The 25991-nt window shown below is 41.2% G+C and overlaps 1 protein-coding gene and 1 long non-coding RNA gene across 5 annotated transcripts in view; one reads left to right on the forward strand and one right to left on the reverse strand.

Annotated features, from left to right (window-relative positions):
* The window catches only part of LOC309378251, an 84432-nt gene extending 78105 nt beyond the window's left edge, over window positions 1–6327 (reverse strand). For both annotated transcript variants that reach the window (XR_014171948.1, XR_014171949.1), the window contains exon 1: window positions 6194–6327. This is a non-coding gene — a long non-coding RNA (uncharacterized lncRNA). The remainder of the gene's footprint in view (window positions 1–6193) is intronic.
* On the forward strand, window positions 399–23473 carry USP38 (ubiquitin specific peptidase 38). 3 transcript variants are annotated; one of them, XM_081925984.1, is made up of 10 exons: window positions 6624–7504; window positions 9397–9526; window positions 12702–12831; window positions 12953–13054; window positions 14391–14549; window positions 15520–15713; window positions 16807–16900; window positions 17614–17720; window positions 18884–20231; window positions 22499–23473. In XM_081925984.1, exons 1-10 carry the CDS (start codon window positions 6778–6780, stop codon window positions 22658–22660), a joined length of 3153 nt encoding a protein of 1050 aa, XP_081782110.1. In that variant the 5' UTR covers window positions 6624–6777; the 3' UTR covers window positions 22661–23473. The 3 variants fall into 3 exon arrangements, with proteins under 3 accessions (XP_081782112.1, XP_081782110.1, XP_081782111.1); XM_081925986.1 differs by lacking the exons at window positions 6624–7504; window positions 9397–9526 and adding an exon at window positions 399–590; XM_081925985.1 differs by lacking the exon at window positions 12953–13054.
* The last annotated feature ends 2518 nt before the right edge of the window (window positions 23474–25991 follow it).

The raw sequence follows: 25991 nt of genomic DNA on the forward strand, positions 1-25991 counted from the left end.
GGCCACATGACCCGGAACTGTACGCCAGCTCCCTCGGCCAATAAAGCGAGATGAGCGCCGCAACTCCAGAGTCGGTCACGACTGGACCTAATGGTCAGAGGTCCCTTTACCTTTACCTTTATGTGAAAGTTGTTCTTTGGCAACTGACACTTTGCCCATTTGTGCTTAACAACACAGTAATTCTGAGTCCTGATGCTCATCACCAGAAGTATTCTAATGATGAGTTGTCATGAATAATCTTCATAACAAATGCATGCATATTTTCCCCATTATCCACAATCAAAATTATGCCCAGCAGGTTACATAGATTGTGATTCTATGAGACTGGCCCTAATTAGTGGGGAGGAGCTTAGGCTTTAAAACCTGGGAACCATTAGAACCAAAATTTTGGGAGCTATCAAAGAAGAGTCCTTGGGATTAAAGATTCACACCATGCCTGCTGTTAATTCTGGACAGTCTTTCTTTCCATCATTGCCAAGGATATACAAATGCCCAGCTCATAAACCCAAGGTTGCATGCTGATTATTTTGAGATCATCCAGACAAGAAAATGGAAGATTGGGCCAAAAAGGGAATAGGCATGTTTTTACGGTAGGTTTAGATATCATTTCTGTATGGCATACATGTTTGTGACACAGTATAAAGTACCCAAGAAGCTAGCTAGACCTGTTCAGAAAACCAGCAGATTAGATAATCCGGAGGCCCTACATAGCCTATGTTAAGTGGACCAAAGGTGAAATTGATGAAGCTTTGGGTGTAGCCTGGATCACAGGCGTTGGTAATTGCAGCCTATGGATCCAAGGTGTTATCTTTAATGCTGTAAATATTACACAAGGGGTAAAACTATGGACAAAGGAGTATTAAGACAAACTTAGAAAAGACTTGACTTTGGTAAATAGCAATCTTACAAAGGATGAGAAATACTTTGGAAACCTGTTATGATTTTTACACTACTTATAACTATAAAAATTACCACTCAGAAGAGGTGATGGAAAATAAAGCAGTAAATTAAGACAAAATGACCAGCAGAGATTTCATTATCTAGTGATGATATATCTGTAGCATGAGCCCATGAGACTGACATGTTCATTTTTCATTAAATACTTTGATTTATTATATTTATATCCTACTTTTCTTCAAGGAGCTCAAGGTGACATACATGGTTCTCCCTCTTTCAATTTTATCCTACCAAGCCCAGGTTAGGCTGAGAGACAGTGACTGGCCAAAGGCCTCCCAATGAGCTTCATGGCCAAGTGAGGATTTGGACCTTGTCTCCTGGTTGTGGGGAAGGCACTGTTTTCTCCTTGCTTTTCTTTCCCCAAATTTGAATCTGAACTTGCAAGGGGTACAGTTATGGATTAATATGGGTAAACCTAGGTTCTACCTACCTTCTGTAGGACAAGGAGAAGTATCATAAGAAATGCAAATAGAATTCTATGGGGGCTAAATGCCAATACTGTACAAAACTGTACAAAGTATCTAATCTTACTGAATGGCAAGCAGAATGCTGTAGTCTCTCTCTGCCTCACATCTCACACAGGAACTCTGCTGTGGTGTGAAACCTCTATCTGTGCCACACCAAGGATATGACTCATCCCAGCTGGGTGTCAGGAGAGATACTGTCATTTCTAAGGATTTGGGCCTGAGGTAGAAAATATTTTTCAGCCTGAGGGCCGTATCCCCTCATAGGCAACTTTGTGGGGCCCCCCTATCAGTTGTGGCCAGAGGCAAAAAGTGGGTGGAACAGTAGATGCAACTCTTGCCTTGTACAATAGGCTATATTTGAACTATGCAAAATCCTGAGGTTTCTACATGCACGTCACCATCCACGCATGTAAGATGCATTATCATCGTTCAACAGCACATTCCAGCCAGGCAAATGCACACAAGGAGAAAGTGGAGCAGACCAGCAAGAGGTGTAGCAGGGGAAGAGAGTTCGCAGGGGCATTTGGCTCCTGAACCCGAGGTTCCCCACCCCTGTTTTGGACTGCCAGTTTTTCTCTCTTGGGAGTTCTGAAATATTATCCCAACTAATAGGCAGGATACTTGTTTGTATTTATCTAAAATAGTTCTATCCTGCCTTCCAGCAGAAGCTTTCAAGGTGACTGTGAGGTTTTTACATTTACAGTGGTACCTCGGGTTAAGAACTTAATTCGTTCTAGAGGTCCGTACTTAACCTGAAACTGTTCTTAACCTGAGGTACCACTTTAGCTAATGGGGCCTCCCGCTGCCGCGGCGGCCACACGATTTCTGTTCTCATCCTGAAGCAAAGTTCCTAACCCGAGGTACTCTTTCTGGGTTAGCGGAGTCTGTAACCTGAAGCGTCTGTAACTCAAGGTACCACTGTATGTTGCAGTTGCAATCTGGAAATCATTTTCACTAGCCTCAGTTATTAACATAATAAAGTGGATGCACGTAGCCTTCCTTCCCTTGGCAGAGATATTATTATTATTATTATTATTATTATTATTATTATTATTCTTCAAGGTGTACTATTGCCAACAGTGTGTAGTCTAGAAAGTCAAGTTCCTAGCTTGTGAAATGTACTGCCAGCTTGTGGAATGATAAGGAATTATATTATGCAGGAAGGTATGACAGATGCCCTCACTGAAGTTGGGTGCTGGTCAGCATAACCAATACATGGGATGCATTCATAGACAAAACACTTTCTGTTATTATACAGTAGAAGTCTCTTATTAACTATTTGTGGTAGGATTTTAGATGAACCGCTGCAAGGTAATATATTTCTTTGAATGCTGCCTATGTGGTCCACTCACGCCCCACCCAAAGGTTCAGAGTATGAAGAGCCACTACTGGAACAAAACTGTATGTTTAGTTAATTGCACTCTATGGGGGTTTAACATATGATGGTTTCACATGTGAGGAACAAAATATATTTAAAGAAGCAAACACTTTACTGAGAAACGTTTGATCAAACGAGGCCTTGCATTGATTTTTCCCACCTAGAATGGCTATTAGTGTTCAAAACAGCAGCAGCACCTACTCAGCCCCTTCTAGGATTTAACTTTCCCTCAGGGAATCAAAACCGAGTTACTCTGCCTGATTAATCCCACTCAGATATGGACTGACTGTGGGCAGACAAACAGTCTCTATCTGAGCCCACTCAGAAAGTCACCCACCCAGAAAGAAATTTCCTGTTTGGATATAAAACTGTCAGCATCTCACTGAAACTCCAGTCTCTCTCTCCTGATGGGCTGATGATCCGACCAGCTCTCACTGGTTGCTCAGTTACCTGGAGGCAGACCAGGGCCTGTCCATCAAAGAAAATGTAACTGCTTTGTGGTAAGAACTGGGGTCCCCTACATAGTGCTCGTGGGTACACCCAGAGACATTTCTTTTAGCACCCACAAAGGCCTCCTGTCACCGCCCCAATTTTTAAAGGTTCCCCCCATTGCCTGTTTAAATCTGCATTTTATTTGTTTTGGAGGTTGTAGGTGGTTTGCCTCTTTTGGAAGAGCTTTGTGTCTGGTCTTGGCACAAATTCTTCTGTAAAATTGGTATTTTGTGGTACCATTGGTAGTTTCTAAGATTTCCAAATGTGCCCAATGGCCCAAAGAGCACATGCTTTGCATGTAAAAGTTCCAGGCTCAATCTCTGGCAGATTTCTGTAAGGCTAGAGAAGACTTGGGTCTGAAAGCCTCTCAAGCCACTGTGAGGTCAGTGTGGACTAAGGATGGGCAAATCTTTCAATTTCAGTTTCTGGATTTCTTTCAGATGAACTAGTGATATAACTTAGTACATGGGTCAGTAAAGTTTTTGTGGCTTGGGCCGGTTTAAAGTCCCGCAGACACCACGGTGAGCTGGAGTCTGCGCGTGCATGCGCAAACACTATTTCCAGCACTCCTTCTGGCATCACAGAAGGCAGTCCCCACTCTGCTCCGTGCCAGTTTAGCGCGGCACACGGGAGCCGATCGAGCAGGTGGCGGGGGTCCCCGAGCGGGTGGTGGGGATCCATGGGCCAGTTAAACGACCCCCATGGGCCGCTTATGGTCCATAGGCCTTAGGTTGCCAAGCCCTGACTTAGTATAAGGCAGCTTCGTATATGTCTATGGTTTAAATTACATAAGATTATTTTTGGGGTCTGAAAGAGTGGGAAGAATGGTGAAACACTGCAGAAGGTGTGGTGAAGTTATTGTCACTAGATCTTCTATACTACTTCTCTATTGTGAATGATAAGTGCTTTTGTCTGATTTAAATAGCTGCCCTCAAATACGTTTGTGTACAGCAAATACAATGCTAATTCCATTATATTTCACAACTTTAGCAGAGAACAGATCCAAGTGAGCTCACTGCATAGGCAGAGACCGCACAAAAATGATTTCCACAATTAGAGCTATCAAGCCTTTGTTTTCAAGTGGACATATATCAATTTTCATGTGAATCACGGGACTGGAGCCAGTGATTATCAGTGGTGAATAAGAATCATGTGTTTATGAAACTGAGCAAGCAAGTTTTACACAGTTTGGACAACAGATAGCATTGTGCTTTGTGAACAAATGAATAAATTCACTTTGATGTGTGGGGTACATGGCTGATTTAAAAAAGTACTCCATACGTAACACTTAGAACTAAGATGCTACATGGACTGCCAGTATTTTTAATGACAAGCATTATCAACACATTAAATAGGAGGGATTTATACGAAGGTTGAAATTGAAGCCATGTGCAAATATTAGTCATGCTTTGTTGAGTTGTACTAGTAGTGATGAGCACTAGCCTTCAAAGTACTGTGTATATGATTAACCTCTAAACACCACCTACAAAGTAATTATTATCACATGGCATCCCTACACTAGTTACATGAGAAAAACATATGATACAATTGCTTGAGGCAATGGTGCAACTGTCAAATCATTGTTTTAAGTGATCGAGCAACTGATTTTCTTTGTTGCTGTTCAGAAAACAAGTATTGTGTTGTTCTTTGTCCAGGTCCTGACATTCCTTTTTAGCAGCTTATGCCACATTTGTTCACATCATGAGCTGTTCACTACCTAGCAACCTACCTGCAAAATTATTTCATCTATTTCCCCTCACAATTTTCATTTATGGTGTGAGAACTCTGGCGTACATCTAATACAGGGCCTACTGGATGAGGAGTGTGTTCTGTGTGATTTTGTTCCAAGCTGGCTCACAGTTAAAACTTTGAAGTGAAATGTAAGGGAAAGTGTAACTGTTACCATTTTCTGCCAAATGTACTAGATTTTAACCATATAGGCTAACATGGTACAAAATGCAGGACAGAATCAATCTCTCGCACATTTGAATCTTCTAAATCAAAATCTGACAGCATGGAGAACAGGGTGCTTTAAGAATTCAGCTTAGCTACAGGGTAAAATTCACCCAAATTCTAACTCACATCTATAAAGGGAAGTTTTGGAAAAGAAGCTTCCTGCCCCAGAAACAAAGCAGGTCATGTAACAAAATTACTGCCTTACTACAATAAAATATATTCCTTGCCTGCTCTTTTCAATATTTGAGAAATGGCAGTGGCTGCTATATGCCAAATTCCAAAATGAGAACAAGGCAATACTTTGGGTCTGGAGGGGGTCATAGCTCAGCGATAAGGGTATGTCCTTTGTACATAGAACAATCCAAGTTCAATCCCTGGCATCTCTAACTAAATAGATCTTTGTGGATCGAGGGAATGAAAGAGCCCAACCTAAGACCAAGGTCAGACCAGTCAGAGTGAACAATACTGTGATAATCATTAGTATTTGTAAGGGGTGTAAGAGGCATATGAATGCCTTAAATAATAAAATACCTTCTCCTCTTTGTATCCTCTCACACTGTTTGAAGGTTCTCTCAATGCTTTGAAACAGATTAGGGGCAGGTATAAGGAGACTTCAAGGGGAGGGCAACCCCCCCCAAAAAAAACCCTTTCTCCTCATTCCACTAAGAAGCCTCCAATGGAGGAAGAAGCCTTTGAGACAAGCTGCCCCTGAGGAACACGAGAGAAACCATCTCTTTCTTATTTGCTGGGCCGCTGTGGAGAACAGAATGCTTGACTTGACAGGCCTTTGGTCTGATCCAGGGCAGTTGTTTTCTTCTTAAGGTAGAAATCCCCATATCCCCTGAGGTAGAAAACCCAACTCTCTCCCTGCTGGGCTAATTTTCCACTTGAGAGGACTGCTGCACATAGGAGAGCGTTTAAAACAAAACAAACCAGACCAGACCTTTGCTGTCTGAAGTACCATACAGCCCACCAGAGAGCTGTTTCTGAGCCCTGAGCCCCTGCTTTACTTCTCCACGATGCGCTGCTTTAAAGAAGAGGCGCGAAGCCGCTTGACAGACCACCAACCATTTCAAGTGACCAGCAGAGCCCCGCCCCTTCACCTCCTCCTCCTCCTCAGGTTTCGCCCCTCCCTCTTTTATCGCGCGGCTCCGCCTCTCCACCTCCACGAGCTCTGTGATTGGGCCGCAGCGCAAGGGCCGCAGCACGCCCTCCGCGGCGGAATGGGCGCATGCGCGTTGCTAGGGCTTACGGAGAAAGAAACGAGCGCTCTGCCGGTTGTTTATGTGCGTTCCGAGTAATTCCACTTCCTGCCTGGCGTGACTGTGCGCCGCTCCGTCGCTTCCGGGTCAGATGCTTCTTCCCGGCGTCTGGGGCCTCTGAGGTACCGGTGTTTCGAAACCTGCCGAGAAAGGCGGGCTGGGGCCGATGTTGAGGCGCCGCTGCCGGCCGGGGGGGTGACGAGGGGGGCGGCGGAAGAGAAGGGCCGGCGGGGCCTGGTCGCCCGATGGTGGGCCGGCGCTCGCCATGGACAAGATCCTGGAGGGCCTGGTGAGCTCCTCGCACCCGCTGCCGCTGAAGCGCGTGATCGTGCGGCGCGTGGTGGAGTCGGCCGAGACGCCTCAGAGCGCGCCCGAGTGCCGGGCCATGTTCTCGCTCAGCACCCGCCTCATCCTCCAGGGCCCCGACCAGTTCCAGCGCCAGGTGGGGCGGCAGGTGCTCGAGGCCTACGCCCGCCACCACCGCGACGACTTCGAGGCCTTCTTCACGCGCGGGCTGGTGCTGGCCTTGCTCCAGGGGGGAGACCCGGCGCTGCCGCCGCCGTCGCCTCTTCCCGCCGTGGCTCCCGGCCTGGGGCCTAGCCTGGACCCGGCCGTGCTGGACTACATCCAGGTGGGGCTGCGCCTGCTCATCAGCTGCCCGGCGGTGCTGGAGCTCTTCGCGCTGCTTCAAGGGGAAGCGCTGCGCCTGGTGAGCGAGAGGCCGCCGGCGCCGCTGTGCGCTCGCCTCTGCCAGCTCCTCAGCGACTTCCCGCAGTGCCTGCCCCGCGGCAGGAAGCCCGCGCTCGCCTTCTGCCAGCAGCTGGTGCGCAGCATCGCCCACTTCCAGACACAGGGCACCCGCGAGGCCGAGCTGCGCCTCTACGTCTCCCAGGTCACCCAAGTCAGCGGCCTCCTGCGCAGCATCTGGAAGGCAGAGCCCGACACGCTGCTGCCCTCCTTGCAGGAGCTCTTTGCCATCATCTCCTCCACTGGTGAGTTGCTTTTTCGCTTGGTAAGGCACGGGCTTCAGTGCCCCTCTGGGGTTTGCAGGGGTATCACCTTAGGAAGAGCAAGAAGTAGGTTTGTGCTGTCACCCATACAGTTATTGCCAAATGTTCTCCTTGTACAGTGGTACCTCAGGTTAAGAACTCAATTTGTTCTGGTGGTCCGTTCTTAACCTGAAACTTTAGCTAATGGGGCCTGCCGCGTCGCCACCATGTGATTTCTGTTCTCATCCTGAAACAAAGTTCTTAACCTGAGGTACTGTTTCTGGGTTAGCGGAGTCTGTAACCTGAAGCATCTCTAACCCGAGGTACCACTGTACAACATGAGCAGCATTCTCCCTAATGTCATTCTAGGCCGCTCTGGCAACATGTGTAAACAAGAATAAAGCTCTGTGGTTGCATTAGTTAAAGGAGTGGTGATGCAAGAGCAAGTCATGGCTTTATCTTCAGTTCTCCAGTGGTTCTTGTTTGCACATTTTTCTGGAAAAGCTCATTGCTCCTGGGTTTCAAAGGTAACATTTGTATTGGGCCAAAGTGTAAGGCAACAAGAAGTGTAAATAAAGTAATAAGTAAAGCACTTAAAATTTATGTAACCTTTTTCAAAGTAGGTGAGTTTTAAAAAGCAATGGGTCCATGACATACTAGCTATTAGATCAGGGAGCCACATCTTCCTTGTAGTCCTTCCCTCTTGGGCCAAAAATCATTGTGCATTTGGTGCTTAATATTTAGCCAAGTTTGGACAGAACTCAGAGAGCAGCTTGAGTCTTTTCCTTGACAACTCTTGCAGAGAGAAAGGCTTTGTCTTTAGTTAGCTGTTTCATTACTTTTAGATAACTTTGAAACTCGGCTGAAGTCATAGAGTGGCTTGTGCTAACCTTACAGCATGCTGAAGTATAAAAAAAGAAGTTATAACTTTAACTGAAACAGATATTGGGGATAACACTATTAACTTAAACATTTCAGTATTAGTTTAATCTGGCTAATGGTGTGAACTTCCTGGAATTTTTCCTAGAGAAATTAGAGTAATTTGCATCACAAATATTTCAGTTTGTACTGGAAAAAAATTCTGATGCTCTAGAGAGAGAACTAATTTACCATCTTTCTTACATTCTTATAAAACATTACTTCATACAGTGCATAGTTAAACTATGAAGTGTTGCTCCCACAAGTAGTGATGACCTCCAACTTTGAGAGCTTTCAAAGAGGTTTAGACAGATTCAGAGGGGATAAGGATATTAATGGCTGCTAGCCACAATGGTTTATGTTTTACCTCCCTTGTTGGAGGTGATATGCCTCTGAATGCCACTTCCTGGGAATCTTAAAAGGGGAGAGCACTGTTGTGCTCAGGTCCTGCTTTCATGCTTCCTGTAGGCACCTGCTTTCATGCTTCCTGTAGGCACCTGGTTGGCTATTGTGAGAGCAGAATACTGGACTAGATGGACCACTGGCCTAATCCAGCAGAGGCTTTTCATATGTTTCCTCAGTTCCAGAATATTAACTATTTGGCTATTAACTTTCCCACACGTGTTTGTGCTCTGTTCATGAGCAACAACACATTTCTGGAATTCAGAAAGTTGCTAGATATGTGGTACATACAGATGGACTACTCCCAAAGAGATGAAAGTGGGGGAATACCCAAGTTTCCTTCTTGTTTGATCACTTAAATTCCTAGAAAATACTAAGACAGACCAAAGGAAGAAATTCTTCTGCTGGGCTTAATTTACAAAAACATATTTGAATGGATTAATATGTTGCTTAGAACTTGAATAATCTGCTGTAATAGAACTTTAATATATTCTTGAAATGTGTTTCAAAATTCAGTAGGAAAAAGAGTACAAGCAAAGCATAAAACTTCTTTCTTGCGTATTTGTCTATTGTAGATTTTGAACCCTCAGTTGCCTTGGCAAGTCTTGTGCAGCATATCCCATTACAGATGATTACAGTGCTCATCGGAAGCCTTACCACAGATCCAAATGTAAAAGATGCAAGTATGACTCAAGCTTTGTGCAGGTATAGTCTTTGTGTTAGAAAAGAGCATGACAACATTACCCAAATTGAAAACCTCATAGCTGTTTGATCATGTGAGTTTTAATGGATAGATTCAATCTGCATAAATTGGTAAATGAACAATACACTTTCTGAAGAGGAAAAAACATTTGTTTTTAGACTATGCTTTAGACACTGTTGTGGCAAGCACAGTCTTAGAAGAGGCATTCCTTCTTTTGTGAGAGAAGAGGAAAAATGTCTCTACTAAGTTCTGGCATGCCATCCATGTTTTTTGTAAATATTTGTACTAAAAATAAACATGCATTTGTGTTGTGTTTTTATTGTCTGATTCATCAGGGATGCAAACCCTGCTGTCAGATATTGCAGCCATAAAAACAGTAATGCCATTAACATATTTGCAACCGAATGAAATCTTTAAAAATTGGAAATTGTGACTCAGGAAAATCTGTAGTGGTACAAGTTTAATCACTGACAAAGAACTTATTATGGTATCCTAATACAGCAATCTGCCTTTTAAAGTAAAAACAGTTTCCGCCAAAGAATCTGACCTGTGAAGTTACCTTGTCATAATAAGTTAGATATTGTTTCTTTTCAGCAGCATAATCTTGTTCTTCTTGGTTAGTAAGTATTTAGTAAGCTTTTGTGAAGCAAGTAGTAATTACTGGCCTTTGGATAAAAGTTGATGGGTAAAATTTGCTGCTATTTAAAAACAGGTGATTTTGAACATGGGGTACACTCCAGCAACATGAAAGCTGCAATCAATGTGCATTTGTTTGGGAGCAAGTCCCATTGACTTCAATGGTATTTACTTCCAATGAAGCATGCATATGATCGTGCATATTCACTGAGATAAAACAATTCTATACATTTTTGTACAACCTAGCTGGACATTTAGAGGACAAAAGTAGCACTATGTGAATCTATCTTGAGTTGCAAAATGCATTGTTTGGGGCTTGTGGTGATGCTGAGTATAATCTCAGTATCTTTTATACAAAGGTGCTTTCATTCAGGGTTTTCTGGCAATTCTATCCTTTCTGTTTCAGTCCCCTGCACCACATTCAGTCCCATTTTGGAATGTCCCCTGATCTTTAGGAGTTTCTTTTCAGGGGACTCCAATATATAACAGGCAGGAAAGTCTTATTGTTTGAGGAGGTTTATCTCTGGATCCAAGTCAGTCTTCTTACAAAGAAGAGCTAACTGCTACTGAAATCTTAAACATCAGATTATCTGTATTTTCCAAATATCGACAATGGTTGTGACATCCAGCATTTAGAAATCTGTAAATGTAATAAATCAAATTCTGGATACCAGTCTAGCAGCTGAAAAGGGGCAATAAATAGAAATGAAGAAGACGGTGCTTAATCACATTGCTAAGAACAAACAAATGGCTGAATTCATTAAGCCTATTAGTAGCTGTTCTGGGGCCTTTGGAGATTATGGTGCTGGCTGCAAGTTTGCGCTACATGCATATGGTTAATAACAACAGTTTCTGACAAACAAACATCTGTCAATCAACACATATATGGTAGGCTGCTAAGTAAACCTAGGGATCTAACTGGTTCTTTTTCCTTTTTTCTGAAAATGATTTATTTGGTTTTGATTGTTTAAATTCTTATACCTTTGTGGGCCATAGATTTTAAAACTTACATAGCCTTGCAAATAAGTGCTCAACATTTTCTAGCTAACACACACAATATTTTACTAGCCCACATACAAATCTTATTTGCCTATCACGTTAACTGGCAACTCTTATAGACCATAAGAGACAAGTCCCATGGCTACAGGATAAATACATCATCAGTTAGTGAAGTTTTTCTGAGGCAGCCAGCTTCACCTGCCTTTTCTTTCTAGCTGAGCAACTGCAGTCATTTATATTTGTCAGCTAGATGAAGAGGAGTAAAAAGAGAAGTTGGCTGCTCTTTTACCTCTTGAACTAATATGAGGATAGGTGTAGTATAATGTCAACGATCACAAGAGACTGCATCTAGGTGAGCTGGAAGAAACGTTAATTGCTTGGCAGAGCCTGTCATCCTTTATGCATTCATAGTCTTTTACAGGGTTTGCAGCTAAACATGGGTGAGCTCTCACTGGCTTGATTTGGTTGGGAGCAGCAGTTATGAGCAAATGTGCAAGATGCTTGGAAAAAGTTATTTTCCCCATCTCTCCCCCAAAAAACTGTTCCCATCCTGGTTAGTTCCAACATCCTTTATCTGGCTCCTACTCTGGTGGTGGGAGAAATATTTTTCCTTCCTCTTCTTCCTCCACCTTGGCACTAGAGAAAGAAATTGGGGTGTCTATTTCTCCCTTCTTCCAGGCACCTAGAATTCTGAGGAAAAAAACAGAGACATCATAAGGTTGGAAAGAATAAACTTATTTCTGGGTTGGGGGTTGTATACTCAGTTTGTTTTGAAAGTGAGTACCGTGAGTCACTAAGGTTCATATTTTGAGCCAAGTCATTGGTTACTAGGGACAGCAACATCTCTGCTTTTTATTGCTAAATGCAGGCATCACAAACTCGAAGGAATGCTGGGTCACCTTGTTTGTTGGCTGTTGGTTGTACTAGTGAGGGATATGCGCTTGCTGCTTCTGCTTTTTTCCTTTCTGAAAGAAAAGTAAATGTTACATTAAATGTTTTGGTTTCCTAGAATAACCTAGCATTGTGCAAGGACCAGTCGGAAAAAAGAAACTATTACGTCAAGATCTTGCTTCTTTTAATTCAGATCTCTGCCATAAATGTTTTATTTGAAAACTTTGGACATGAGGATAGTGTTTAATAAAGGCTACTGGTTGGCTTTGACATTTATTGGTAAATGTTTACAGAATGGCAGAAAATGGGGATGGCATAAAAGCATTGATCTGCATTCATAACACTTGTACAACAGTATTCCACACAGTGCTCCAAATGAAAAAGCTCCCATTAGCTTGATGAAATAAATTCTTATTTTCTAAGTGGTGTAGTACTGCAGTTTGAGTACTGAGACTAATGAACTTCCCCCTGCCACAAAACCTTGGAGAAAGTTGTTTGCAAAGGCTAGAGAATGATGCAGTGCCACGACTCTCGGTGTGACTTAATGTGATCGTCATAATATGAAAACCAACACAAACTGTGGGGCAATTAAATAGTTAGAACTTCTTCTTTTTTGGCTGAAATACTAACAAGCACCCCATCTTTTTTCAGAATGATTGAATGGCTGTCCTGGCCATTGGCTCAGCATGTGGAGACCTGGGTCATAGCACTCTTGAAAGGGCTGGCTGCAGTCCAGAAGTTTACTATACTTATTGATGTTACTTTGCTTAAGATTGAAATGGTAGGTATGGTTGCTTTTGTAGAACAGCTTTTCTGCTTATTCCAGACTGGTGTAAATATTGTGTAACACAGAATGAAAACTGAAGAATATCTCAATTCTGATGTGTTTGGTTTTTTTGAAGGTTTTTAATCGACTTTGGTTTCCTCTTGTGAGACCTGGTGCTTTGGCTGTCCTTTCTCACATGTTGCTTAGTTTTCAGCATTCTCCAGAGGCTTTTCACTTGGTAAGTTTTCATTTGTCTGAGCTTTAAACCTACTGCTTACAAACAACTTCCATAGCTTTCTTTGTAAAATAAAACCTAGACTGCAGTCTTGTGTTCGTACTGGAGGGTGGCTTGTGGCTTGTTGTAAACCAGCCATAATAGCCAACTTCACATCTGTACTGCAGATAATAAGGTCTATTCTTCTAGTCACATCATGTATTGCAACTTCAGTTTTATCCTGCTCTGTGCTGAAGATATATTGTACAAAATAAGTTTTAAAACAAATAGAACTAGATACTAAGAATTGTGAGAACTCCTTGTACACTTACCCGTACACAAGTACTTGGCAAGGGGAGTTAGACAGAGCCACTGCCACACAAGATGCCTCAACGTTCCTGCCAGTTCATGATGTTCAGTTATGTTTTAAACACCTCCTACAGTCTGTATTGAGGGCCAGATTCACATTTGGCCTTTGAGCTCTTAATGCCAGCGGCTACTCCACAGTCTTGAATGTGCAGGCTACACACAGGCACACAACCATCTCAGCTAATTTTTCTACATCATCTGAGGGAGGGAGATTATGCACCCATCAGATTAGAGATAGGGGACATCAGGGTCCTCAGCTCCACCCACCCTAGCACTGTGTCTACTCATCTTTTTTCCTGCTGCCACCAACAAAATCTGTGGGGTCTCAAGAGGGGCCAGAATTGCTGGGGGAGCAGATCAGGCCTTCAAACTGGGGGGTTAAACACCTCTCACTTAAATAGTAATATGAAGGCACATAATTCAATAAAGATGTTTCTAAAATTCTGTTGGGAGTCAAAGATGTAGCTAGCCTGCTTAAAAAGTTGTTGAATACAGGCTTTTCTAGAATTTTCTAATTCGTACTGTTTTGATTGTGAATTCCTTTTAAGAATTTGAATTTATGGGCAAGGTGGAGGTGAGCCACTCTTGATGGAGCTACAAGCTAATACCAAGATAAATCCATAGAATACGGAACAGGTTGTATGTTATCAGGGTGACAGTAAACAATACAGGCCATTAAATGTTTCACTCATAATATTTAGAACAGCCTTCCCCAAATTTGTTCTTCAGCTGTTTGGGGTTTTGTCGTCCAAAATTGTTGAAAGGCAGCAGGTTGGGGAAGGCTGATTTAGAAGAACGATGCATTACTAATGCAATGTTGCTATCTATCCTGATTTATGAATCTTAATGGAATTGTGGGATTTCTATTACAACTTTTGCTCCTTACTATTAAAATGGTTATCAATCATTAATTGCATTCAAGTAGATATGAATAACATAGTTTTTCAGATGAACCTGGGCAAATGCTTTGGTCTTTTTCTCTTAACATTAGATTGTTCCTCATGTGGACAAGCTGGTAAAATCTTTCAAAATCAATGGCCTTGCCTCCAGTGCAACATTCTTGGGACAGCTGAGTGAGCTAATACACTGTATGATGTATCATTACTCTGGATTCCCAGAACTCTATGAACCTATTTTAGAAGCTATTAAGGTAATGCAAATAAATTAAATGCTACCTACAGGTTGAAAACGAGGGGTGGTCTTGATGCTCTGCAGTTAATCTGGGCCATTTTCTGATTGAGGGAAGAAATTGGATTATATTGTAGAACTAGAAAAATCACTGGCTAGGAAGATGTGAAAAAATAAAATAAGATCTCTGGTTGCTTAATCCAGAAAAGCACTAAAAAGCAAAATATGGTAATATGCACCCTTACTTTATGGGAGCATTTTCGTAAGAGTTACTGAAGATTATTGGTGATTATCGAAGGGGAAAGTCACCATGTATTAATTCAGTGATAGTGGAAGTGGTTTGAAATGACCAAGATATTTCCTGATCAGAAATGTTGTTTCTATTGCCTTTGTGTTGTGCATTGTGGAAGAATGTATACACTGACTTTTATTTGATTTATTGTATTTCTGTGCCACTTTTCATTCAGATCAAATCAATATATATAGTGCCACCATTGTCATAAGATGTGGAACAATACCGTCCATAAAGGCAGAAAACACACACAGCAGTATATTTGGCTTTGACTGTTGTATCTTTTGGTTGGGGTATCATTTTTAAAAAATGCATCTTATGGTGAACAGAGGCTGTCAAGTGTTTCTGCTACACTTTACAGCTTGAGAGGCACTCTTTGTGGCAAAGAAATAGCAGAAACAGATCAAAGATTACCTACAAGTCTCTGATTTGACAGTATCTTGAGAGTTGATAAGACACAGCCTCTAGTAATTTTTCTTGGCTGTGCATTCACAGTGAATCTTTGATGGCTGGCCAAACAACTGTACTGTCAGTTCTCACAAAGACAACTATGATATTTTTTCAGCATTACCATGAGTAAAGAGCCTGAGTTGTGAGGACAATGTGGGTGACTGTTACTGCTTTGTAGATATTGTTTTGAAAACAAGTGCTTAAAGTTGTTGCTGTTCACTGCTCAGTGTTGAATTTTCCCTTCTTGTAGGACCTTCCCAAACCCAGTGAAGAGAAAATTAAAATGATACTAAATCAGAGTGCCTGGACATCTCAATCCAGTTCCTTGCAATCTTGTCTGTCTAGATTTTCTGGAAAATCTGAAACGGGAAAGACTGGTCTGATTAACTTAGGAAATACATGTTATATGAACAGTGTGATTCAGGCATTATTCATGGCTACAGAGTAAGTTTAAACTTCCTCTTGTGAGGAATCCCAGGCATTTGTTTGTACTAAATAATTTTTTTAAAAAAATAATTCATGGAGCACATCATTATGGTTTTGATATTGCCAGTGAAGAACTAGGTAACATGGCAAAATTGGTCCACTGGCCCAAATTAGTTTTCCTTAACCAAACATTGAGCTCAAATATATTGGAGTTCACATTATATCCTGCATGTCATCATGTATTCATGTTAATATTGGTAAAAATTATTCCATTTACATAAGTCATCATGGCAATAAAATTTTGTTTACTTTGTTCCCTGATAGATATTTATGCACTCAAAGAAAATCACCAATTGGGAGTTTTTTGAAAAATGCCCAATTTTTTTATTTTATTTTTAGTCTTATCACCTTCTATAATTTTTTTTTTTTAATCCAGTTTGAATTAAAACAAGGTATGTGTTGTATGGGGACACAGGTGGCGCTGTGGGTTAAAGCCTCAGCGCCTAGGACTTGCTGATCGAAAGGTCGGCGGTTCGAATCCCTGCTGCGGGGTGCGCTCCCGCTGCTCGGTCCCAGCGCCTGCCAACCTAGCAGTTCGAAAGCACCTCCGGGTGCAAGTAGATAAATAGGGACCGCTTACCAGCGGGAAGGTAAACGGCGTTTCCGTGTGCAGCTCTGGCTCACCAGAGCAGCGATGTCACACTGGCCATGTGACCCGGAAGTGTCTCCGGACAGCGCTGGCCCCTGGCCTCTTAAGTGAGATGGGCGCACAACCCCAGAGTCTGTCAAGACTGGCCCGTACGGGCAGGGGTACCTTTACCTTTACCTATGTGTTGTATGAATAATGGTTGATAATCTGACTAAGTCATACTTGGAGTTGGCCACTTTAAACCAGTGGAATAAAAGGATTTCACTGATTTCATTGTAACAACTCTAGTAGGACTAGTGTTGGATATTGCCCATAGTGTGCTGGGTCATTCAGACCATTCTGCGTTACAAAAGTAAACACTGACCAAAGCTAATGTCAGATAAATCTGTTCTGCGCCATCAAAACACTGTGTATATGACGAAACATGAAACCATTGTCATCTCATCTCTTTCTCTTTTGCAGTTTCAGGAGGCACGTATTATCTTTAAATCTAAATGGGTGCAATACATTAATGAGAAAGTTGCAACATCTATTTGCATTTTTGGCTCATACTCAGGTGTGTGTAACTCTTTTAAGTTTCTGAATATTGTAGCCATAATATCCAAAACTTGCATCTGTCTAAATGTTCTACCAGAATGTACCTAGACAAAAATACATTCATATTTCATATAGAATATTTGAATATTCTCAGCTTTTCTAAGCCAAAAGAAAAGAATAGCCTTATTTTCCATGAGTGAAATTTTATAAGTTGCAAAAACCTGTGCAGAATAGTTAAAATCTAGCCAACATAGTTGAGATTTTCAGAGTAGCAATTTTTGATTGTCACCAGTTTCAGATGTTTGTTCCCAGCTTCTCAGACCTTGCTTTGTGAAGTCAGAAATGAGCATCCAAGTATGGCTGCTGTGTACATCTAAAAAAAAACGCTGTACATAAGGCACCGAAAAGATTAGGAAAAGGGGATGAAGTAGTTCATATTCTTGCTACACCCATATAACTTTTCTAGCTTTAAGCCGTTTGTCTACTTGCATATTTTGTAGAAAAAAGATTTGTTTAGGTTCTAGATTATTTTTATGTAAGAGATAGATTTGAAGGTACAACTATGTGCACTAGACCTGTGGATGTTTTTTTATACCTGAGATTTATTCTGTCATACTTGCATGCACTTGCAATCTATTCATTTGAGCGTCCCAATGCAGAAATTAAGGAATGCTTCATAGAGTGGTGTCATTACTTTGCATTTCACTTGCTTTTGCTTGCTTCCTGATACAGAGAGAAGCCTATGCTCCTCGGATTTTCTTTGAGGCTTCCAGGCCACCCTGGTTCACCCCTAGGTCCCAGCAGGACTGCTCTGAGTATCTTCGGTTCCTGCTAGATAGGTATGGTGCTCTGAAATCCGCATTGTTGACCAGAGAAAAATAACCAGAGATACCATCACAGATTTCTAAGTTCTTTTGTGCTAGAGTTTTACCTAGAATTGCAAGGTATAACAGTATTCCCAATCTTCAAGGATTCTGAACTGAGGGAGGAATTCAGTGTCACAGTATTATGATCTTTCCTTCAGTGCAAGCATCTCTGCTTGCCAAATGACATGCTCTCCCGTCCAGTGTTAGAAACACAGATATATAAGCTAGGCGCCAAATGGTTCCTTAAACCAGGGTTACAGTCTCCAAAATGGAATGCCTAGTTGCCATTTTGGGGCCAAATGGCTCAAACATATTTTTTCAATATGTCATTTGAGTTCTTGAAATTTGTTCTGATTGTGCAGATAAAATATAACAGATAGCATTATACAGGATGTGTTGCTAGTGTGGGAAAACAATCAAGATCCAAGGATCCCCAGGCATGCACCTCCAGATGGTGGAGACGACAGGCACCATCCTGGCACCTGGGCATCTTCACTTGGTAGCAAGGGGTCAATAGCCAGATGCAAAATGCGCCTGGAGAATTTCAAACACTGCTCCTGTCTCCCTCCCCCCACATGGATCTGGAGGGTCTCCTGATTAGGAGGAGGAGTAACCCTGTTGCATAAGGGTGACTTGCTTAGTTTAATTGAATGTGGCCCTGAATATCTGTGGTAGAGAACTGCTGCTGGGGGGTGGGATCTAGGTTCTGTTTGGTCTCTTTAATTAGCATGCATTTGCAAAGCCAAAATGGCTGACTACCCTTCTTAACTCCAACATGCATGCATGCCATTGGTGTTTACATCTGTAGTATAACCTTTTTTTTCTCCAGTAAGACATTCAACTTGGCTTACAATCAGTAGTTATGTCTGTTCTAGAAAACTCTTGAGTCCCTGCAAGGGATTTTTTTTTTTTTAACGCAGGAAACTTTTTAATGTAATATACTAAATAACTCTCCGGTTTCCTTCCTTAATCAAGTTCCATTAGGGGTAAAAAGTAAATCACAAGGCTGGTACCAACAGTTATTTGTGTGTGACAGTCACAAACACACACACACACAAACTAAAACAGTGATGCTTTAATCAATGAAGAGAAATTGGTAGGGAAATAAATAATCTCATTTGATTTCTCCTCTTTAGGCTGCATGAAGAAGAGAGGACCCTGAAAGCCCTTTCTTTGGGAAAGCTTTCAGAAGATATGAATGAGGAGTCTGTCGTCCAGGAAGTGTCCAGCAAAACGCAGCTGATTACCAAACAACCTTGCAGAGAGGAAAGAACATTAATAGAGAAAATGTTTCGGGGGAAACTGCAAACAAGCATATGTTGTTTGAACTGCAAAAGTACTTCTTACAAAGAAGAAGCCTTCACAGATCTTTCACTTGCTTTCTGTCCTCCTGTATTCTTAGAAAACGTTGACCCACCAAGTACAGAAAATTCACCTGAAGGAAAAGATGACTGCATGGAACAAGTCAGTACTAGGGCATTCAGTCCTGTGGCAGAAACAGCAGCTGATGGTTTAGCAATTGGCGATTGCTGTGAAATGGTCACAAATGATGGGACCTCAAAAGACCCTCCCACTGATACAAACTGTGAAAACACTAAAGATCCTTTTCCATGCAAGGCTGAGAACAGGGATAGTTTGCGGAAACATGTCAGTGAAGCTACTCCCTCAGTTACTGACTTGCTGAATTATTTTCTGGCACCTGAGGTTCTTAAAGGGGATAACAAATATTATTGTGAAAAATGTGCCTCTCTACAGAATGCGGAAAAAACTATGCAAATTGTGGAGGAGCCAGAATACCTCATTCTTACTCTCCTAAGGTTTTCCTACGACCCCAAATGTCACATTAGGCGCAAAATCTTAGACAATGTGTCTTTGCCGCTTGTTCTGGAGTTACCTGTCAAAAGAACTGCGTCACCCTTAAGTCCTGTATCGGGCGTGTGGTCTATGGGTGTTGAATTTTCTGACACTGGTGAGAATCTAGCTAAAAAACTCAAGCCTTCAGGTGCTGAAGAAGTGTGTTGCCCTCAACTAGTCCCTTATGTTATAAGTTCTGTAGTTGTGCATTCTGGCATATCATCTGAAAGTGGGCATTATTATTCTTATGCCCGAAACGTTGCCAGTTCAGGGCCTTCATTAGGATCTTGTGATCAAACCCAAAGTCTGGCTTTAGCTTATCCACAAAGCAACTTGATGGCTGGAGAGGCTCCCGTTGCAGCTGCTGAAAAGGAACTGGATGAAAATGAGGTGTCAAAGGAGTGGTTTTTATTTAATGATAGCCGAGTGACATTTACCTCATTTCAGTCAGTCCAGAAAATTACGAGCAGATTCCCCAAGGACACTGCTTATGTGCTGGTTTACAAAAAACAGAACAGTACAAGTACACCTAGCGCTAAGTCAACCAATGGGCTCTGGGTCAATGGAGATCCCCCTCTGCAGAAAGATCTTATGGATGCCATTACAAAAGACAATAAGCTATATTTGCAGGTAAGGTGCAGACATTGTTAATGTGATCAGCTGTCTTAAGCCTGTAATCCTATACCCACTTAACATTGTAATAAGCACCATTGAACTCAGTGGGACATACTGCTTCTTAGTGGACATGTATATGGTTGTACTGTAAAAGCTTAATGCAGGCATCTAGCTATAGTTATAAGTCCAAGGCTGTCGCTTGCAGACAAATGCAAGAGACTTTGCATGGTTTCGAGCTGCTGGATCCCTTCCATCTACATGGGGCAGCACTTCTGGAGGTAAGAGCACAGTGCTGACATCTCTTCACACAATGGTTTGGCAACTAACTTCAGATTGTTTTTTGGCTTGTCAAGTTTGTAAGCTGGCTTGTCTAGTTCAGACATCTCACCCAACATTATTATGGTTCCTTAGCCATGTTTGAGTGTGATGTCTGAACTGAGCCTTTACCTAGTAGATCTTTCAGTTGTGTAGGCTATTGTTATATTTTCCACAAGAATACTATGTGACATTCAGTGTGAATATTTTGCAGACATGTAGCTCTGATGATACGTTGTACAGAACAACGTAGTTGCAGTACCAGATGTTTTCTGTGAAGAATTGGGGGGGGGGGGAATGGCTTTCACTGAAAATTCATGGCTGAATCTTTGTTCATTAAGTAAGGAGGTGTTTAAAAGCTTCCAAACATTATTTTTGTAGAATGCAACTTGATTTTTATTTAGTTGAGAAAAGTTGGAATATCTGGCAATTCAATTTGCTGTATGACTATCTTAACAATGCAAAGTAACCTCAGTTGTGATGCAAAAATAAATGTGGTTTAATATTTTCTAAACAAACACAAAGGAAAGGAACAAACAAATGTGTTTCATGGAAAGGGTCTGCACCACTTCATCCTTTACAAGTTACAGCTATAATTTTTGTTAAACTTTCTGAAGTCTGTATCGTAGGGATGGGGAATCTGTGGCCTTAGGTGCTGGTGTACTGCAGCTTCCCTTATTGACCATTGTGGCTGGGGTGGATAGGAGTCCAGCAACATCTGAAGAGCCGTATTCTCCCCACCCTTGATGTATCAGCATTAAATAGTTTCTGATCTGTAGATGCAGCTTAGTTAACTCATTTAATTTCATAACTCTAGAATTACTAGGTTGATTTGCATAAACATGTTGTTCAAAAACCCATTTTGCACAGGTAACATTTTATAGTGGAGCTTAATAGGGAGATTTTTGAACTCTTGAGGGTATTTGAAGGGAATTTATTCATTTTTAAAATGTATTCCTTAAACGATTGGCTATTTTGTGACATACACCGCAACTTTCTAAAACCTTTTGGGATAAATGCTAGGTCTAATATTAGCATGCCTTCAACTTTTTCTTGGCTAAACATGGTTGCAAGAGCAAGTTTACACTGATAAGGAGTTGGCTTCAGCCTTATCAGTTTTTATGATGAAACCTATGGTGTAAATGCAGATTTGGGTTCAGCTGCTCGTTTTTCCCTCAAGCAACATCAAAACTCAACATTGCTCAAGTACGATTACTAAAGACAGAATTCCTGTAACACTTGTACTTGATGAACTTAATAACCCCTAGTAGCTTAATGAACACCATTGGTGTACACCATGAAACAGTCATTGCAGTATCATCACCTGGGAATTGTATTGAGGCTTTAATCACCAGGCCAGTATGTGCACGAGAACTGAAATTATACAACCTGTATCGTTTGAAGTCATTCTACAGCTTTCATGATCTTGCTAGGATTGTAAGAATGATAGCTTTGGGTTCATTTTAAAAGTTTGTAGCACTTAAATTTGTCAGGCAATGTTTGAATATGTGATTGAAATAGCTTTGGGTGTCCTCAGGCTGTTTCACAAGAAGCAGCTTTTGTATATACCGAGTAGCAGCCCTCCAGGTGTGTGTGTGTCTTTAAAAGTAATTTTGGGGAGGCAAAAGTAACAATTGATTTAGCTTTCATTCCTTTAATGATGCCTGCCACTTAAAGCATTTAAGTTACAGACAATCTTAAATTATTTACATGGTAAACTACCACATGATCTTTGGATGAAGGGCAGTATATAAATTTAATTAATTGATGATGATTATAATCTCTGCTGTATAGTGTTAGCAGGTGCTTCTGTTACTTGCTTCTGCTTTTGAGTTTCTGCTTGAGCATTCTGCAGCACTGCTGAACAAAACTGGTGTAGCTGTGCCAAATGTAAAATTCCGTGTGCCCCCCCCCTTACTCTGAAATTAGCTTAAATGTTCATAACTAGGTTTATTTGTCTGTTTCAGGAGCAGGAGCTTAGCGCTCGAACACAGGCCCTTCAAGCAGCTGCAGCTTCGTGCTCCTTTCGGCCAAATGGATTTGATGACAATGACCCCCCAGGAAGCTGTGGGCCAACTGGCGGAGGTGGTGGAGGCGGATTTAGCACTCTTGGCAGATTAGTGTTCTAGGAAGAGAGCATCAGATGCATTGGTTTCCAAACAGCTCCTGATACTGCTTAGGACTGTTCTTACTGAACTGTATTAAATAATGTACTAAGCTTTTTTTTCAAGATGTGATCTTTGTTCTAAAGAGAACTCTCTTTTTTTATTTGAAATAAATAAGTGCATCATGGAGAAATCTACCTCTTAAATTCACTTGTTTTTATGGAAAGATATTCTTCCAAAAGAGGAGTTAGAAGATTTTTATGACACTAGATGAACTAGTAAAAAGCACTTGCAATATGTAATCCCAAATCCCAATGAAAGAATAATTATTCTTTGAAAAGAGATGGTTACTCAACCCCAGCAGTGTTTGCGGTGGGGTTAATTTGTCCATAAATCTATAAATCCTCAAAGGCTCTGGAGTTGGTAACCTGAAAATAAATGAAAATCCAATGTGCTAACAATGTAATCCAGGATAAGAAATACTCAAACTCAATATATTTGCATTACAGGTACATATATTAAAAAGTCACTTTAATGTGCTTGTTAAATCATTTTTCCAAATGTGCATGGTCTTGTAGGGGGTGGGAATTTAAAAAAAATGCAAAGTTTGTAGTATTTTTAATTGCTTTGAGAATTTTAAAATTATTTCAGGGAGTACATCTGCTGTGTTTTGAAGGAAAAGACTTTGTACGTGCCTTGTACTTTAACAAAGTACAAAACCTTTTGAGGCTGCGGAAGAGTGTAGAACATGAGATGTTAATTTCTTGTTTAATATGAACTTAATACGTTTTTGGAAAGTGTTAGCTTCACCAGAAGTAAAGTCTGATGGTTCTAAAATTACATTTGTTGCTCGTGATTTTCAGTTCAAAATGGACTTCCGTTTTATTCTGTATATATTGACAGCACTGCTTTTGTGGGATACAAAAAAAGATGGTAATGAAACTTTATCCATATTGCTGAGATGAAACATTTTCGGCAACTGACATTTTCATGCTTTTGAACTTTACATATTTGGGGTGTGGCAGGAAGCCTCTTTGTTGGGGAAGATTGAGGGCACAAGAAAGATTGAGGGCACAAGATGTTGGGAAAGATTGAGGGCACAAGAAGAAGGGGACGACAGAAGACGAGATGGTTGGACAGTGTTCTCGAAGCTACAAACATGAGTGACCAAACTGCGGGAGGCAGTGGAAGACAGGAGTGCCTGGCGTGCTCTGGTCCATGGGGTCGTGAAGAGTCGGACATGGCTAAACGACTAAACAACAACAACAACAGGAAACCTCTTATTCATCCCTCTTTTTGAAAAGCCAACATATGGATATAAAACAAAGTTTTAAATGTTTGGCTAAGACCACCACCTCCACCTCCTTATGCCTTCACTCTGTGCTCCATCAGAACTATCCAATGAGCTTTGCATGGAGTACTCTTTACAAATCTTATTTATATAATCGTACAGGATTAGTTCAAAGGAAATGTTTAGAGCACCTTGGTAAGAGAAATTTTAAAGGTAAATACAGTAGTCTGATTCTAAACATGCTTATTTGTAAAAATACAAAATACTGTATTTTTAATATTGTATTGTTTATAAGCCGCCTAGAGAATATTTACTGATGGGTAGTCGTATCAAATAATAAAATAGAAAAGTGGGTTGTTGAAGGATTGCACTTGCTGCAGTGAGGTCACTGTTGGCAAAAAGCTCCACTTGGGAATGATTTTATATATATATATATAATATATATATATATATATATATATATATATATATATATATATATATATATATATATATATAATATGAAGATATGTCCTTCTCTGGCAGAATCATGGGGCTATTTATGGGGATGCTACATACAGAAGAGTGAGAAGCCAATATAGTGACATATCCTTTTTTAAATAATGTTGGATTTTTCAGAGACTACAGCAAAACAAGCATGTTGAATTGTTTACTGACATGTCTTGTGCTTTTCCTTGCTTTAATAATTAAAGGCTTCGATCCTAAGTTAAGTAAACTTACGGAAGTTCATAGAGGAAACACTTCCTGTTCTGCAGTCATCCATGACCCATAAACCTTTCTGGAGGGTTTGGGGGTGAAGGACTTCAGAACAATGTGATGGGGCTGCTGGGAAGGGCAGGATACTCCAAATCTGGGCTTGATCTAAACTAAATGAAGTTTACAGAATAATTCTCTTCCCCACCCTCCATCTCCAGCATTTCCCTGTGCCCCCAACCCACGTTCAGAAGAGGCCCCTCAATCCTCCAGAGAGATGCTTGGGAAGGAAGCACAGTGGCTGCAGGAGGGAAGAAGGAACAGGAAATATTTCATCTGTGAGGTTAAATTAAGACCCTAGGATCTAAGCCAAAATATTGTTCTGCTTAAAAGAGGATTGGTGCATCAGTAGTACATGTACTGCTGCAGCCAAGAAAGATAAGCAAGAGAGGAGAGCTTTTGGTTAGGCTGAACTGGTGAGAACTCTTGTGTCTTGTGGTTTGCCATCTGAAAACATGCAGCCTATAGGCTTAGGAGCCCTGACCCTTTCTTTGCAAGTCTGCATTCTCCAGTTGTATTCACCATAGAGAATAAGCAGTGGGAAATAAATGAATAAGGAGCTGCTGGATTAGAACAAAGATCTATCTAATTTTGGCATCCGCTTTCCCACAATGGCTAACAGGGTGCCCTTGGAAAGCTCTCATTCTCGCTGTTGTTCAAGTTAGAGAATATACTTTTAGAACCTGAATAAAAGGCTAAAAATGCAGGTGAATTTTTTTAGGTTTCAAGTAAGTGAGGATTAACTTCTGCCATATGGAGCTGGTCATGAAATGCATGCAGATTTATGTTCTGTTTCTACCTTTTGGCAGATTCTATGGTCAGCTGACGGTATTGGCATCATGAAAGAGGTTTCAGTGTTCTTCCCTTGGAGTCTTTTCCTCTGCTGGCGCTTGTATTATATGCATTTTCCATGGCCAGAAATCTATATCCTGAAAATACAAAAACACCACTGGCAAAAAGAATAGCATCCTTAAAAGTTTCTTGCAGCTCTTAAGCTGACATCACGTTAAAAGAGAGGTCACAAAACTAACTGCAGGTACCAGAAAATAACATTTTAAACTTGCAGTAGTCTTGAACAGGAGTCAGTAAACTTTTTCAGCAGGCGGCCAGTCCACTGTCCCTCAGACCTTGTGGGGGGGCCGGACTATATGGGGGGGTGAATGAACAAATTCCTATGCCCCACAAATAACCCAGAGATGCATTTTAAATAAAAGCACACATTCTACTCGTGTAAAAACATCAGGCAGGCCCCACAAATAAGCCAGAGATGTATTTAAAATACAAGGACACATTCTACTCATGTAAAAACAT

This window comes from Podarcis melisellensis (assembly GCF_964234715.1).
Source record: "Podarcis melisellensis genome assembly, chromosome: 9".
Taxonomy (NCBI): Eukaryota; Metazoa; Chordata; class Lepidosauria; order Squamata; family Lacertidae; genus Podarcis; species Podarcis melisellensis.

Excerpts from the sequence above, each read along its gene's own strand:
- USP38 (XM_081925984.1), top strand. The coding sequence starts at position 6,778 with ATGGACAAGATCCTGGAGGGCCTGGTGAGCTCCTCGCACCCGCTGCCG. Across the intron at positions 13,055-14,390 it reads CTCCAGAGGCTTTTCACTTG|ATTGTTCCTCATGTGGACAA; the intron begins GTAAGTTTTCAT and ends TCTTAACATTAG. Across the intron at positions 14,550-15,519 it reads CTATTTTAGAAGCTATTAAG|GACCTTCCCAAACCCAGTGA; the intron begins GTAATGCAAATA and ends CCCTTCTTGTAG.